Source organism: Kogia breviceps, chromosome 15 (assembly GCF_026419965.1).
Source record: "Kogia breviceps isolate mKogBre1 chromosome 15, mKogBre1 haplotype 1, whole genome shotgun sequence".
NCBI classification, from domain to species: domain Eukaryota; kingdom Metazoa; phylum Chordata; class Mammalia; order Artiodactyla; family Physeteridae; genus Kogia; species Kogia breviceps.
The window spans coordinates 328,881-345,562 of NC_081324.1; the positions used below are offsets into that span (position 1 = coordinate 328,881).

The 16,682-nt window shown below is 48.5% G+C and overlaps 1 protein-coding gene and 1 long non-coding RNA gene across 2 annotated transcripts; one reads left to right on the forward strand and one right to left on the reverse strand.

Moving 5' to 3' along the window:
- Positions 1-1,768: 1,768 nt before the first annotated feature.
- On the reverse strand, positions 1,769-16,627 carry LOC136792626 (putative 2-hydroxyacid dehydrogenase SAUSA300_2254). The gene is given in 7 exon segments (XM_067014340.1): positions 1,769-4,356; positions 5,834-5,914; positions 5,916-6,003; positions 7,499-7,543; positions 7,546-7,882; positions 15,262-15,403; positions 16,405-16,627. Coding segments are annotated over 6 exon segments (882 nt in total). The 5' UTR covers positions 15,274-15,403; positions 16,405-16,627; the 3' UTR covers positions 1,769-4,037.
- On the forward strand, positions 8,831-12,771 carry LOC136792627 (uncharacterized). Its single transcript, XR_010836687.1, has 2 exons — positions 8,831-9,355; positions 10,803-12,771. It is a non-coding gene; the product is annotated as an uncharacterized lncRNA (long non-coding RNA).
- Positions 16,628-16,682: the final 55 nt, after the last annotated feature.

Consider the following 16,682-nt stretch of genomic DNA (forward strand, 5'->3'; position numbering starts at 1 on the left):
CTGGAAGATAACCTGTGAGCCCTTGAGATATACTGCCTGGTAAGAGTGTCTTATACTTGGGGCCTTGAGCAAAGCCAGATAGTTTATGCTAGTGATTTAATTTGTGGTGAATGCCTGTTTTCGTTAGCCTAGGGCTCTAGGCCAATCTGTATCAGTTTGACCTCTGCAGGGTCTGGAGACTAAGAAGCCAGTGTCAGACACGTGGGCACTCCACACCTACACGACTGAGCCCCTGATACCAACGCTGGGATGAGCTTCCCTGGTTGGAAGCGCTCAGCGTGTGTTGTCACACACCATTATCGGAGGTGGCAAGCACCGTCCACACAGCTCCACCGGGAGCACAACTGGAAGTGCAAGCCTGGTTCTCCTCGACTCCCCTATAAGTTTTCTCCCTTTGCTGATTTTAAACTCTATCATTTCACTGTAATTAACTGTGAGTAGAAAAGCTTTTCTGAGTTCTGCGAGTCTTGCTAGCAAATCATTAAGGCTGAAGGTGATCTTGGGGACCCCTGGCGCTATTGGCAAATGAATTTTTTCTTTTTAAAATACACAGCAGGGCTTCCCTGGTGGCGCAGCGGTTGAGAGTCCGCCTGCCGATGCAGGGGACACGGGTTCGTGCCCCGGTCCAGGAAGATCCCACGTGCCGCGGAGCGGCTGGGCCCGTGAGCCATGGCCGCTGAGCCTGTGTGTCCGGAGCCCGTGCTCTGCAACGCGAGAGGCCACGACGGTGAGAGGCCCGCCTAGCACCAAAAATAAATAAATAAATAAAATAAAATAATACACAGTTAATCCTTTTGTAAAGCAAAGAATACTTAAGTAGTATGACTAAATAACCACAGGCTTCCTACTTTTTAAATTACTTTTTTCACAGTAAGTGGCATCAAAATGTCTCCCTGAAAAATGAGGATGAAAACTCAGACCCATCTGATAAATATACAGATTAGAAATTAACATGGGTATCTGAATACAAGTTATTCATAAAATAGTTGTTAAACCTCTTGGCCACAAAAATGATTTCACATGGGACACTGGGAGTGCATCACCTATCAGAATAAACTCAGCTTTGGGATATAAACCTGGTATTTGCCTTGTGACTTGTGAGTAAAAGTTCATTTTAGCAGGCAACAGGGGTGATAACATGACTTCTCCATTTTTGAGTAAGTTGACAACTGTCTAAAATGGTCATGCTTCCTTATTTATATTGAAATTGTTTTTTGTTCTAGATTAGTGGCTCTCTTATTTGGTCTTTACACTCTTAAAAGTTGAGAACCCCAAAGAACATGTGTTTATGAGGGTTATGCCTATCAACATTTATCGTATTCGAAATTAAAACTGAAAAGTATTTAATACAAGCATACAGAAGCACACATTTCATTAGCTGTCGGAGTGATGATGTCATCACATGTCCTTAAGCCTCTGGAAGACTCCACTGTACACTTGTGTGAAAACATGGGTGGAAATAAATAACATCTTACAGTCTCATGAAAACAGTTTTGACTTGGAAGCTCCTCTCTACTTGCTAGATAGGATGCTGCCTGATTCATGAATTATTAAATAAATCCAGTTAGACCTTTAAAAAGAAAAAAAACATTAGTTTGGACTTCACAGACCCCCTGAAAGGGTCTCCAGACCAAATTTTGAGAAACTCTGTTCTGACTAAATTATTGTTTTTCTCAGAAATGTTTGTAAGTTCTATGACCAATCTTGATAAACTTAGGGATTAAATTTGGTCCTAACGTCAAACATTCATCTGACAGTAATTTGCTCACTGGATAGAAATCAAAGCTGGAGGAATCAAAGTTAGGAATAGCTGGTTTAATGAATGACAGCATCAAGATTCAAAACAAATGACAGAGCCAAGACTCCAGACCCAACAGGCTGGATCACTGGGTCAAAACACACAAGCAAATGAAATTAAATACAAATAAATGTAAAATTCCACACATAAACTTTAAAAAACAATTGAGAGAATAACAATTTCAGTTTTAGCTGACTAAAAACTTAACGAGTTAAGGTGCAGTGAGGCTTCGAGGAAGGGTGCTGCCAACACAACCTTTGTGTAATTCCTCTACAGTGGTCAGGCCACAACACGAGTACTGTGTGCCATTCTCAGGAGCACGTTTTCAAAGGACTGTACAATCTAAAGCGCTGGAAGGCAAGGTGTCTGGAAATGACATCATTTAGGCTGCAACTGAAGGATACGAAGATACTTAGCCTCAAAAAAAAAAAAAAAAAAAAAGGCTAAGATGAAATGTAGTGGTTGTCTTAAAATACATGAAGGTTTGTAAAGAGGAGAATAATCAGAGTTCGCCTTTGATGCTCCAGAAGGCAAACCAGGGTCGGTGGGTAAAGGGAGGGCTCCTTGGCTTGATTTGAGAAAGACTGTTCCGTGCAGTCTCCACCTGAGGGCCCTGAGCACCCAGTCCGCGGAGGTGTTGAAGCAGAGGCCTGACCCACTGCAGAACTGGAGGGGTCACCAGGGGCCTGCTCAGGCCCCGCCAAGGCCGAGACCCTACACGATTACAACATGTGGCTCAACGCGGCCGCAAAAGCCAAAAGCAACAGTTGTCTGAGGACTGCCCCACCTGGATGGAGAAAACCGTAGGTCCTGTGTGGCTTCCTTACCTGGGCAGGGGTTCTGGGTACGTCACATCCGGCGCTGCTGCTTTAATGACCCCGGCCTGAAGGGCGTCCACCAGGGCGTCTTGATCAACTAACAGACCTGGCTGGACGAGACCCCTCCTCGGTAGGTCCCACAGTTAGACAGTGCACTCTGGTCACTTTCACTAGCGTTCAAACACGTCTTGATCTTGCCACAGGTTTGACAGAGAGCGTGTGAACTTCCTTCTGCCACTTCGTTCTCAGACACTGCGAGCCTGCTACATGCCAGGCAGAGCACTAAACCCTTCACAGATGCTGTCTCACCACCTCCTCCACTTACCCAGCAAAAGTCAATACTCTTTTTACAGGTGAGGCTTGTAGGTTACATGCTCAGCCAAAGTCACATGCTTCTAAAGCATCTACCCAGATCTGAGCCCAGGTCTGTCTGACCCTGAGCCTGGGCCCTGCCACTTCACCACATCGCCTCCCAAAGCCACCGCAGGGTTCCAGGAAACAGCCCCCAGATAGCAGTTTTAGGTACACATTAAAAAACCAAACAGCCACAAACATCACCCGTAACTGCATTTCAAATACAAGATAGCGGCAGCAGCTGAGAAGGAAACCCCTTCCTCCCAGCAGAGACCTGCAAGGAACCTCCTTCCCGCTAGCGGGCTGAGCCGCCCTACAGGTCAAGACCCAGCCTGCCTGTGCTGCTGGTGGAGAAACCTAGTCCCAAGCTCTTTCCTGGCGTGTTTGCTTTTCCAGAATCTTTACTTTGTCACCGACCTCTGACATTACCAAAAGCACATAATGCACTGGTCTTTCCTGCTCATCTACAGGGTCTGAATTTTCAGAAAACCTTCAAGCATACTAGCTTGGCCCTGTGGGGTTTCACGGCAAGCCCTGTTTTCCTTGTTTTACGGATGAGAGACACAAGTGGTTGCTGGTGACGCCAGCTCTCACATGTCTTCTGGCCCCCGATCCCAAAGGCAAGCCGCCTGCACGTTTGAGGCCAGCACCGATCCTCACGTGTGCTGGCACCCCCAGCGTCGAGAACTCCGAGGCTTTCTTCTTCACAAATGCCACACCAACCCACCAGAAGATCTGGTTATCGCGCGGGGCCTAAAGCCCCGTGTATGCAAACACACAAAGCTCTACGTAAATGTCAGAGAACCAACCAAACAAACTAACACAAAGTTATTTTTTTAAACTGAGGCTCAGAAAATTCATCCCCATAAATTTTGCTTGATTATACGTGGAAGGTCAAACTGTGATTCCGCTACCCAAGGAGACGCCCGTACTTGGATCTGAGAACCCCACAGGGTACCATTCTCATTCTTTTTGTTACTAATTTGAGGTTCAAAATGACGTGAAGACAAAAATCAGACGTATTTCTAAACATAAAGTAAAACCCCTTTAACTCACCACCCAGCTGTCTAGGTGGATTTTTCGGACCACTCAGGGCAAAGGCTGACTGGGAAGGCCGAGGATGGCCAGGGCTGGGGGCGGGGCCCTCCCAGGGCTGGGGGCGGGGCCCTCCCCGCACAGCCCCCAGCCTGCACAGCGGCGGGCACGCCCCTCGGCCCACGTTGAGAGAATGGCGGTGGGCTCCCTCCCACTCTACTCGCGCCTCCGGTCAGGCCCCGGGCCTGGGGCGTCAGGCTCACAGCCAACATCACAGAGTCCGATCGCTGAAGCGGGTCACCCAGCCTCTCACAGTAAGTGGCCCCAAAGGCTTCCTCCTCCTCCGATTTTCTATGAAGGGAACAAGGGAGAAAAACCACGTTCTCTAGTTAGAACTTCATCAGCTCCCGGAAGGAGTTTCTGAGAGGAGCCGTGGACTCAGTCTGTCCTCCCCTGGGCCAGACCCCCACCTGGGTCCGGAGGCGGCTGGACCCCGAGGCCAGGGCTCACCCATGGAAACGCCGTGGGCGTCTCTGCTCTGAGCCCCGAGACTGTGGCGTGTCACGCCAGGCTGCGAGCCCCTTGAGGTCAGGAGCCTCCTCTCACTCAACTTTGAGCCCCCAGAGTCTGGTACAAGCCCGATGGTGTCAGGCATGCTTTCAGTGACGTCCAGCATTGCTGCATATGGGCAAACACATCAGAATTTCCGGAGAAAAACAACAAAACGGGAGGGAGCCTGGGAGTGCCATCTGTTCAACAGAGAGCAAGGATCCAAGGGCCTGGTGCAGGCAGGACTGAGTGCTCTGTTTTGGGTCCAATCCTAACTCCTGCTCTGGGCACCCCAGACAGCTGATTATTCAACAGAAATTCCAAGCTCCAGGAGGTCACAGCATCCCTGGTAGCCGCTACTGCCCTACAAATATGGAATACAAAAATATATGAATTCTTTCTACACATCTTGGCCGGCGGGCCACCTGAAGGAAGAGGAACGGCCAGCACACTGCCACTGTGAAAGCCCTGCCCACCTCACACGCCTTGCCCTGGCCTCTGCGGCGGCCCTCACCGCACTGGGGAGCAGTGACAGCTACCGAAGCCTCGCCACGATCCACCGTGCAGACAGGGTGACTGAAAAGGGGGCAGTCCTGATGTGAAGTCTCCCAGCTCTGCCTCTGGGAGTGGGAATCTATTCCCCGGCAACGGAAGCCACCGAAAGGCTGTGAACAGCGCCATCATGTGGCCGGTCTGCAGACGGGGCTGAAGTTCGAGAGCAGAGAGCAGCCCCTTAGAGGGCAGGTACTGCAGGTGAGGAAGGCCGGGGCCCAGGCCGGTGGCAGGTGGCGGCGATGAAGTGAGAGTGAACAGGCGGGTCTGAGGGTTGTTTTGAGACAAAATGAACAGGACTGGGTGTTGGGCTGAATGTTGCTGGTGGAGTATCAGGAAGAGGCTTTCGGACTGAATACTGCAGGGTCGGGCGGGGGGGGGGGGGCGGAAGCATACACCTGTGTGTCATGTGTGTTCAAGTGTGGACAGCATCTCCCATGGTCACAAAGAATCACTGTACAAACTGAAACAGAGCACAGCTGTAGGTGAGCCAAAATCTCTTTTCTCTCTGGTGAAGTTTTTTCAATGAAGAGAAGATTATCTGCTGCATTTCTGGGGGATCATAAAAATAGCACAGTCCCTTCCTTGACCATCAGTCCTACTTTGTGGAGGAACAGAATAGGGGAATTGTATGAAAAGTGGAGGAATGATATATCTAAAGTATAGCGAAGGCAGTGACGGTGCAAGCTCTGCTCAGTTAATTTCAAGTCCATTTTCTGAATTTTACCTGCGTTCCCTATTGTGGTAGAGAATCTCCATTTCAAATGCTCTGGCCCTCTGAGCGATCTTACAGCCGATGCTCCCCAAGCAATAATTCCCAGCGTGGTCCCTCGCACTTCTTAACCATCTGGTTTGTAGAAGAGTTCTCCGTACGCGGCGAAGCAGCCAACTGATGACCTAAAATAAACACGACGCAGAGTGGGCAGTGTGGACAGCAACAAACACAAAATCCTCACAAACCCTCGCGGGGCCGCCTGGAGGGGAGGCGAGGTTACAGGAGGTCCGGGGCGGACCCTGGGGGCTCACGTAGTCCCATCCGACAGCAAAATGTTTCTGCAAGGGAAGAATGACAGGAACAGGCAGGATGCCTGGCAGAATGCTTTAAAAGAGCAACTTCTGGAACTTCCCTGGTGGCGCAGTGGCTAAGACTCCAGGCTCCCAATGCAGGGGGCCCGGGTTCGATCCCTTGTCAGGGAACTAGATCCCACATGCGTGCCGCAACTAAGAGTTCATACGCCACAACTAAGGAGCCCACGTGCTGCAACGAAGGAGCAGGCAAGCCGCAACTAAGCAGCAGGCAAGCTGCAACTAAGGAGCCTGCCTGCCGCAACTAAGACCCAGTGCAACCAGATAAATAAATAAATATTTTTTTAAAAAACCCAACAACTTCTTTCACAGTAAGGGAGGATTCCTGGTTAAAATTTGTTGGTTTTGGTGGTGCAAGTGTCTGTACATTTGTGACTATGTGTATGTGTGTGTGACTGTGCATATGTTTGTGTGTGCATGTGTGTGTGCGTGTGTCTATGAGTGTGCACATGTGAACCAGCAGTCAGAAAGAGAACTGGCTCGGACTCCCTGGTGGCGCAGTGGTTAAGAATCCGCCTGCCAATGCAGGGGACAGGGGTTCAAGCCGAGGTCCGGGAAGATCCCACATGCCGCAGAACAACTAAGCCCGTGCACCACAGCTACTGAGCCTGCGCTCTAGAGCCCGCGAGCCACAACTACTGAAGCCCACGCGCCTAGAGCCCGTGCTCCGCAACAAGAGAAGCCACTGCAGTGAGAAGCCCGCGCACCGCAGCAAAGAGTAGACTCTGCTTGCCGCAGCTAGAGAAAGCCCGTGGGCAGCAACAAAGACCCAACGCAGCCAAAAATTAAAAATTAAAATTAAAATATTGGAAAAAAAAAAAAAGAAACAGAACCTGCTTGGTTCTTGCCTCCTTTCCTCAAGCCCGTTCACCCCAGAGCTCCACCAGGACGACGGCCAAGTGCCGAAGTGCTGCACTGCTCCTCCTAGGGACGCACCCAGCAACGTCCAGTGTGTGGGGAGCTGGGGTTCTGCCCGCTCACTTGTGGGCCTTCACCCCAGGGTAGCATGCTGACCTGCCAGTGAACTACCCCAAGGGCATTTCCACAGTGGTGCTGAAAGGACTTCACACGTTGCGTAGCGAGCGGAATTTGGTGGAGGAGAAAACAGTGTATCAGACAGATCACACGGACTGCATGTGCCTGGGTGCCGAGCTTGGCCCTGACTAGGCTGAAACCACCAAAAGTGGCTTCAAGTCCAGGGCAACGAAGTCCTGGACGCAGTGTGAAGAGATCAGGGCTTTATCCGGTGTGATATTAAGTATCTGTCACCTGATCTCTGGAAAACAAGCATCTCCTGGCTGTTTACCTTCCACGACTCTCCAAGCTGCGGTCAGCAGCAAGGCCATCCCAGGTCTGCCGTGGGGTTGGAAACGGCACGTGGTGTGTTGGCCGCCTTCACACCAAAGCTGGCAACGAGTCTCGGGTCCAGGTGGTCCAGCCCCGCCCCTACGCTGGCAACGATCTTCAAGGAGGGCCGGCTGCGCAGCAGCTCCTGGCGAACAGCCGGCCTTCCGTCCCAGACGTACACGGCTTGGGTCTTTGGGCCCAGCTGTGTTTTGTCTTCCAAAAATTCTTGCATGGTAATGAGATTAAAGTGTTTCTGCAGGTCTCCAGCATGATCTTCACATATACCATATTGTCCTTCAAGTCCAGACACCAAAACTCCGGGTAGGTCCTGATCGCCCGCGGCCTACAGAAAGATAGATGCAATTTCTGCTGTCAGAGAGTCTTCAAGAGAACAACCCATATGCTCTTCTACTGCTCTTTAGATTTTCTAAATTACAACAGGACTGGAATTCATTTTATTTCCTGAATAAATTCCTGTAAAACCTGTAATGAAGCAGAGCTGGACTCGGAAGACACCAATGCCCCCTTCACTGCCACTTTCCGCCCCACCCGACAGGGCTCTTTATTTCTGCCCTCGGCCGTGGTGGCAGCCTCCGGGCCCCCTCCGGGCCTCTCCTGGTGGTCATGCCTTCGTGAGACCCCCAGCCTAGAGTGCACTCCTCGTGAAGAGAACACAGCAGAAGCGAAGGGGGCTCCTGCTCTCCCCCGCTCCCCCCTCTCCCGGGGGGCCAGGGCCATGCTGGGAGGCACGCCTGTGCCAAGGCCCAAGTGGGTGAGAGGCGAGACTCAAGAGGCTGGCCAATGGCCTTGGGGCCTGGGGATGACCGCAGCCCCGGCCAGCGCCTTGACTAGAGTTTCCCGAGGGAGCCTGAGCCAGAAGCACCCAGGTGAGCTGCTCGTGGACTCCAACCTGAAGACGTAGGGGGTAACAGGGCTTTGTGCTTCTCAGCCACTGAGATTTAGGGGAGTTTTATGCAACAATAACTAACGTATAAAACTGACCATCTTTTACTGTGAAAGTAAAAGATACTTTTTACTGTCTGTCAAACAAATTAAAGAATGTTTTATGTTCTTTGTTGCCAATTAAAAAGAAGATATTTTTAACATTTTATAGCTTTCTTCCAAAAAGAAAACCAGTTGCTTTCAAGAGTTGAGGCTAGTGAATGCATTTTATCTTTGGGTCACAAACTTAGCTAAAACTGTGTACAATGTGTTCAAAGCTCAGAGCATAATGGGCTAAAAAACTTGTGTTTACTTTTTGGATTTTCAGTAAAAGATTAAAAGAGTTTCATTCAAGATAAGATTTTAGTTATTTTTACAGAAAGGAGTCTCAATTCCTGACTGCTTTAACGTTGGTTATGGAGCAATGACACACGTCCATCACACCATTATTGTCAGTGGTCGTACGTGGAAAAGATCCAAGGTCCTCCAAGTGACTCGTGGCTGCTCCAATGTGCAGAGGGAGAGAGTCCCAGCTGGGACAGATAGACGCAGCAGGGATGGGAGCACCGGGCAGATTCAAGAGCTCGCTCCACCCCTGGGCTCTGCCTCTTACTCTGTAATTCCTTTCCCGAGCACCGGCCTCTGACCATCTCCACTCACGGCCGGGAGTCCAGCAAAGGAGCGCGAGACAGGAGGTGGGACCCGCCATCAACAACTTCCTGAGAAGGGAGCGCGGGCCCTGTCTGCTGCGGGTGCTGATGTCTGTGCCCGGAGGAGCGAAAGACGAGAACTTTGGCTCTGGCATAGCTCTGCGGCTCATCAAATGTCTCCCAGGCTTCCTGCGTTCTTGGTGAAACCGGAGTGCTATCAACAGGTAGTGTTTTATAGTTGCACCGTAAGATCACATTTCATTCTCCTCCCCTAATTTCTGCATAAAGAGAGCTAAGTGGACATGCCTCTGGCAGGTGTCCTTGGATGCACAAGTACTGACATGATGGTTAGGTTGGGAACATTCTGACAACAAAGGAACTCACCACAAAGTAGGTGTATTTTTACACAAGTGCATTTTGTCTAAGTCAAAAGATAAACCCATGTGTGAAATTTGGAAAAGTCAAAAATTTTACAGCTTTGTTTTTGGTTAACAGAGTGATAGTTCAGACATGAAAATGTAGTTAGACTACGTTTTCTAACTGCTTTGTGCATTCTCCTTACACTGTTTAATTTGAACTGCTAGCACAGACTAAAAATTAGTTTTCTCCTTGTGAAATGATTGCTTAATTAAAAAATAAAAGAATATGTATTAACTTTGTTGAAATTGCCTTCAAGACACCCAAGGCTCTAAATTCAGGCTTTTCTTCTTTTAAAGTCCCTGTAAAATTGAGACCCAGAAAGAAAAATAAAGTAGAATGAACTTCCAACCTCTTCTTTCAAAGGAAAGTAAGACCGACGTTTGTATAGCACTCATGCGAGGGAAGTATGGAGGGGGGCACGCAGATGTGTGACCAGTAACTGTGACTGCCCAACGGGACTCTGGGCCCAGAGGAGGACAGGGCAGGAGGAGCTCTGGGGTAACACGAGTATAGAGAGAACAAATTCAAGTCACAGAAGGGGCAAGGACGGGGGCAGGCAAGGGGCAGGGGAGTAGGGAAGGTCTTTTTAACTTCAAAAGCAAAATTGAAAATAAACACCAACTGCAACCAATAAAAATATGTTTTCGTTTTGGGGACAGGGAGAAAGAAGCAAAGGTGGGGTGAGGGCAGACAGAGGACAAGGCAGGACCCAGTGCAGAGGAGGGGCTGGGCGCTGGGCTCACGCTGCTCCGCGCGGCCGTGCTTCCCTCCGAGACTCGCCGTACTCCAGCGTAAAGTGAGGGCGACGGACGGCCTGTCATGGTGGCCCTGACGGTGAAAGAGAACATTCAGAGCCTGGAGAACCTACTGCAAGCCTTCAGTGAACGGGACTTACTAATACTTAAATCTGAACAACAATTTAGATATTTACCCAAACAAACTTACACCAAAGAGGGAGACTGAATTCATACAACACAATAACGTTTCTTAAAATCCTACTTCCTCATGAAGCTTCCTCTCTTAGTATTTGAGAGGTGAGTCCAATACGCCCCCCATCGTCCTCACATACCCAACGTGCCAAGACTTGCTTCAAACTGGCGCCAACTGACTTTTATCTTCTCTCCCTGCCACTCTGTCCTCTTATCCTCTCTCCAATCCCTTTCAAAGCCTATCCTCATCTCACCTACCAAGCAGTGCTCTGCCCTGTCTATGGGTATAAAATTAAAGTTGTTTGTTTTCTGTCCTCTACAGATCCCCAGCCCAGATTCTGCTCCAAGGAGGCTCAGAAAACAGCCTGGAAAAAAAAAAGAATTCTCCATAATGAGGGGCAGGTGATGCCATGGTTAGCCCCTCTGCTTTTATAATCATCCTTAGCTTGATATTCTGGATTTGCTGGAGAACAATCTGCTCACTCATGACTAGATAAAAGTACCTAAAAGTTTAAGATACACCAAAGGGCATATCCTTGAGGGTGTGTTTGCTAGTTCTAGCTTAATGAAAACTGCACTGTTTACACCCTTTATGGGAGGTTTCTCCGGTCACCAGGTATCAACAAATCCAATGTAATTTAAAACCAATACTGTCACAATGTGTCTCAGCAAAAACAGTTGCTTCCCTCCTAAGAAATGGTTTGTCAGGGCCTACTGAACATTAAGGAAAAGAAAGACAAGATAAAAAAAAAACCTAGGGACTTATTGGTGGCGCAGTGGTTAAGAATCCGCCTGCTAATGCAGGGGACACGGGTTCGAGCCGAGGTCCGGGAAGATCCCACGTGCCGCGGAGCAACTAAGCCCATGCACCAGAACTACTGAGCCTGCGCTCTAGAGCCCACGAGCCACAACCACTGAAGCCCGCGCGCCTGGAGCCTGTGCTCCGCCACAAGAGAAACCACCGCAGTGAGAAGCCCGCGCACCGCAGTGAAGAGTGGCCCCTGCTCGCCACAACTAGAGAAAGCCCACACAGCAATGAAGATCCAAAACAGCCAAAAATAAATATATTAAAACAAACAAACAAACCTGGATTCATGCAGGGGACTAAACTATAAAATCTGATGTGGATACCTGAATCTATTCATTTAAAGCTTAATCTGCCACTGCCTGGAGCTTAGAAAAAAGTAAGTAAGTACCTGTCCAAAATGACCTTTAGATTCTGGCAGTGTCTGAAGCCGCCTTAAGTCTTCTCTCGAACAAGGCAGGTATAAATAACAACAATGTATTTTCCTTATTAAATTCTTCAGGATCGTGTCCTGCGAGCCCAGAAGGGTCTTAGTATTCTAATGCTGCCCACCTGCCCCAGGCGAAGTTCGAGGTCAGTCACACCACGCGGCAGAGCTCAGTCCACTCTCCCGCCCACACCGCGACATCCGGGTCTTTTAAAAAGACCCCAGATTTAAGGGATGCTCCAGCAGGCCCAGTCTCGCGAAGGCGCGAGGTCAAAGAGCGTAGTGCCCCCGCCGCAGTCCCACGGCCAGCCACGCGGGAGCCAGGCCCCAAAGCCCGCCGACCACACCTCCCAGCCTCGCCCCCAAACCGCCAACCATTCCAGCCACGCCCTAAGCCCGCCCGCCGTGCCCAAGGCCACGCCCCAAGCCGCACAGCTTGGTCCTCCTCTGCTAGCCCCGCCCAATCAACTAGGCCGCGCCTACATCTCCGGCGTTCGGTTCGCGGCCAGGAACTCTGGGTGCCAGGAGTGCGCATGCGAGAAGCCACCTGAAGGACGGGTTGCCGAGGCCTCGCGCCTGGCGGGCGAGCTGGGGATGGAGCCTCCCTCAGGAGCGGAGTCAGGGTGGTCGAGTGTGGGGGCCTGTGTGGTGGGGAAGGTTGCTGGCCTGCTTCAGCGTGGGGAGTGTGAAAATTAATACACAGAAACCTCATTTAAGATGGAGCCGGGAGGCTCCATCTTAAGGGATAGCTCTGGGTACCACTCCCCCTCGATTGGAGACCAGCTGGAAAAAGGGCACAACCTCGCTACAGGCGGGGAAGGAGGACTTTCTCCGAGTCTGCAAACAGCCCAGCCAATGGGAAGCTACTATACTTCCAACTCGGGGTTCCCTCCAATGGGCTCTTTGTTTATAACAAGCAGCCACGCCCAACTCCCCCTTCTCTTCTATAAAAGAGTTTCCCCTGCTTTGTTCTCTGGACTTGCCTCTGGTTTGCCATAGGTTGCGCGTTTTAAATTGCAATATTTTGCTGTTCCTGAATAAACGCATTCTGCTGGTAAAGTAATCAGCTATTTTATTGTTTTAGGTGGTCTGGTGGGGGGACCTTGCGGGGGCGCACTGTTGGGCAGGGTCTGCAGGCTGGTGCCTGGCTGCCTTGTGTAAAAGAGCAAATTCACCCTGAGATCAGGACTGACTTCTTCCCTGGATAGTGGGCAGTGGATGACGCAGGCCCTCCCTGCAGCAGGAGGCCTCCTCCTTTTTGGCAGTGCCTAGGCCCTGCTCTAAGTCACCCGCGAGGGTTTACTCCTGTGTCTCCACGGTTCTGGGTCAGTGTGTCACAAATTCAGTCATTTTTCATAGTCACACACCACCTGTGTTGCTATTTACTCATTTTCTCCCCTAAGTAAATTAAAAATCAACTCAAGTGTTTACTTACCTAGTCAAAAATAATACTATCTGGGGATATCTCTGTTATTTTAAAAATTAGACTAGATGGTACTACTGAGACTAGGTAATGGAACACTTATTAGGAAACACTGATGAGTGTTTCATCCAGTGTCCTAGCTTCACTCGCTGCCTTCTACTCTGATGGCTCTCAAATTTTTATCTCCAGCCCAGAACTCCTCTCTGGCAGCTTTCATTACCCTGATGCTCGTCTCCCTACTTCCCTCTCTTCAAGTACTCCCTTTGCAATCCTTCCTCCTGTACATGGCAGCCTAGATGCCTGAAGGACATATAAATCTGACATGTTAATCCCCAGCTTAAAGCCCCTTGACAGCTCGCCTTGTTCATATGGTAAAGTACAAAATCCTAAGCACAGAGGTCCCATTATCTGGCCTGTCCACCCAGCAAACTACTTGTGTGCTCTGGTCATTTAAGCTGCACATTGCCCCCAACTGCCATGCTCCTGGCAGTGGACTTGTTCCCTGGCTGCCCAGACTGGACCCCAGCTCTTCCCCTAGTTCTCACTCATCTTGCAGGTCCCCATTTAAGCGTAATATCCTTAAGGAAGCCTTTCGTGAACTCCTTAAACTAAGTGTGTTCCTGCTAAATGTTCTCTTAATACCCTAAAGTCTTTACCTGTAGGACTTTGTTGTGAATCCAAATTCAGTGTACGATCTTCTGTGTAATGTCAGGCCTGCTGCTAGACTACACTCCATGAGGGCAGGGACTCAGTCTTGTTATTGTTCTATTTCTTGATAACAGCACCTGATATCCTGTCTGGCACATGTACATGCTCAATAAATATTTGTTGAAAAACTAAAGAATAAATAAAATACAAATAAGGGAGGAAAGCGTCTTAGAACTGTTTGGAAAGTCTAGACTGAATGAGGACATAGAGTTTTACTATTCTATCTCAAGATCATAAAAAAGCTCTTGAGAAAGCTTTGCCTTGCAAAAGTGAATACTACCTGTCAGAAAAGATTATTTGGAGTTTTATTACCAACCAGCTACCTAGCCAGAGGGCCTCTATTGAATTTGGTCCAGCAAGAAGAATTCACAAATTGCCAGAATCCCTTGCTGTGTTCAGTTGGAAGTAAATATAATGAAAAGATTAGAATTTGATAAAACTGCCCTTAGCTTTTAAATTAAATACACAATGTTATAAAATATGCATGTTATGAAAACAGCAATAAAATGAGCCCCTGGCTATATACCACCAAACTTAAGAAATATACCATTACCGCTACTTTTGAATTTCCCTGCTGCTCCAGATATAACTCCTATCTTGAATTTTATGATACAGATAGATAGATATTTGCCTAAATAATATAGTCTGGTTTGGCATATTTTTGCATTTTATATTAATGGAATTATACCTTATGTAGTCTTTTGTAACCTGCTTTTTTTCTAAGCTTGTCAGTATGTGAGATTCATCCCCGTTTACACATGGAGGTGTAGTCGTTCATCTTTACAGCTATATAATATCAATAAGTACACCGCGGGCTTCCCTGGTGGAGCAGTGGTTGAGAATCTGCCTGCCGATGCAGGGGACATGGGTTCGTGCCCCGGTCTGGGAAGATCCCACATGCCCTGGAGCAGCTGGGCCTGTGAACCATGGCCACTGAGCCTGTGAGTCCGGAGCCTGTGCTCCGCAACGGAAGAGGCCACAACAGTGAGAGGCCCGCGTAGCACAAAAAAAAAAAAAAAAAAAAAAAAACGTACACCGCAGTTTATCTATTTTTCTGCAGTCGGATATTTACATTGCTCTTTGGGTAAGTAAGGTTGAGCACTGGCCACTTTCAAAGAGAGCACACTGCATAAGTTTGAGGGTTTCTCCCAAGAGTTCAACTCTGGTCCCTTTAGCAGGCCTGGATGTAGAAATTTCTTCAGCTAAGCACACAGTGCTGGGTGACAGGGTCTTTTGCCTCCTGACCATTTCCCACCCACAGTGAGGGGTTCTTTTAGAACTCCTTTGCTTGGCTTGAGGCAGGATGGAAGCATCCCTCTCTTTCCCAAAGAGAAGAGAATGAGAATGGGAGTATACATCACTCCACGACTTCCTCCAAAGAAACGATGTCACAATTTTTCCCTAACACATTTTCTTACCTCCTCTTCCATATCCTCAAGAGTGATGGACAAAGAGTGTGTAAACTATTCTCTCCTCTGCAAAATCTGGAAAAAGCTGGTCTGCCTTCTTTATTTGGAATACGGCATTTTAAGTCATTTAATCTTCAACTTGGGAACTCCGCTGAAATTTGAGAGGAAAGTCTCACTGTAACATTGTCTTCCATATGACTTAAAACATTTCTTCTTTTAAAAATGCAAATCCCTCTAGAAACTAACTGGAAATGTAAAATGGTATAGCTGCTTTTAAATACAGTTTGGCAATTTCTCAACACAGTAAACATAATTATCACATGATTCAACCACGCCACCTGCATACCCAAGAGAAATGAAGACTTAAAATCCATACGAAAACTTGTACACAAATGTTCATAGCAGCATTTTTCGTAACAGCCAAAGAGTGGAAACACCCCTGATGTCAATTAACTGATGGAGAGATAAAATGCAATATATCCAAACAATAGATTAATCAGCAACAAAAAGGAACCAAGTACAGTTGACCCTTCAACCATGACCCTCTGGGAAGTCAGAAATCCACGCATAATTTTCCGGTTGGCCCTTCATATCCGCGGTTCCCCATCTGCAGATTTAACCAACTGCAGATCATGTAGTACACACAGTACATGTGTACGCTCAAACCCCTGTTGCTCAAGCGTCAAGTGTGCTGATGCCTGCTACAGTGTGGGTGCACCTTGAGAGGATTAGGCCAAGTGAACGAAGTCAGTCACGAAAGACTACATACTTACGCTTCCATTTACGTGAAATGTCTAGGATAGATTAGTAGTTGACAAAAGCCAAAGGGATGGGAGGAGTATGGTACTGACTGCTAATGAGTACAGGATTTGGGGTGATGAAAGTTTTCCATAATTAGACTGTAGTGTTCCACAACTCTGGGAAAAACCATCTTATTTGAAATGGGGGCATCACTTTATGGTCTGTGAATAATACCTCAACAAAGCTTTTTAACAAAAGAAGTATTTGAAGTGGTGATGGCTGCACAGGATGTCAACGATGCCACTGAACTATATGGCTAAAATGGTAAATTTTATATTATATATATTTTATCACAAAAAATGTTTAGAAATACTAATTTAAATAAATTATTTGGGCCCATGTGAGTCTTACCAGGACTCTTCTGTTAATTTCTTGCTTTTTGACAAGTAAAGCAACTGTGTTTACGTCTGGAAAGCGTGACCGCCCCAAAATGATTAATTTGGGGGACTTCGTCTGGGGGTAAACGGGGACGAGCCCTTCCTCAGCGATGCCATCCTCTCCGTCCAGCCCGGGCCCCGGTGGCACCGTAAGAGCTCCGATTCCGATGGACTGACCGGAGAGGCACCAGGTCCGGAGCAGCCCTACCCAGCCGAACCCCACCCCGAGCCGCTCACCATAAGGCCCTCCCA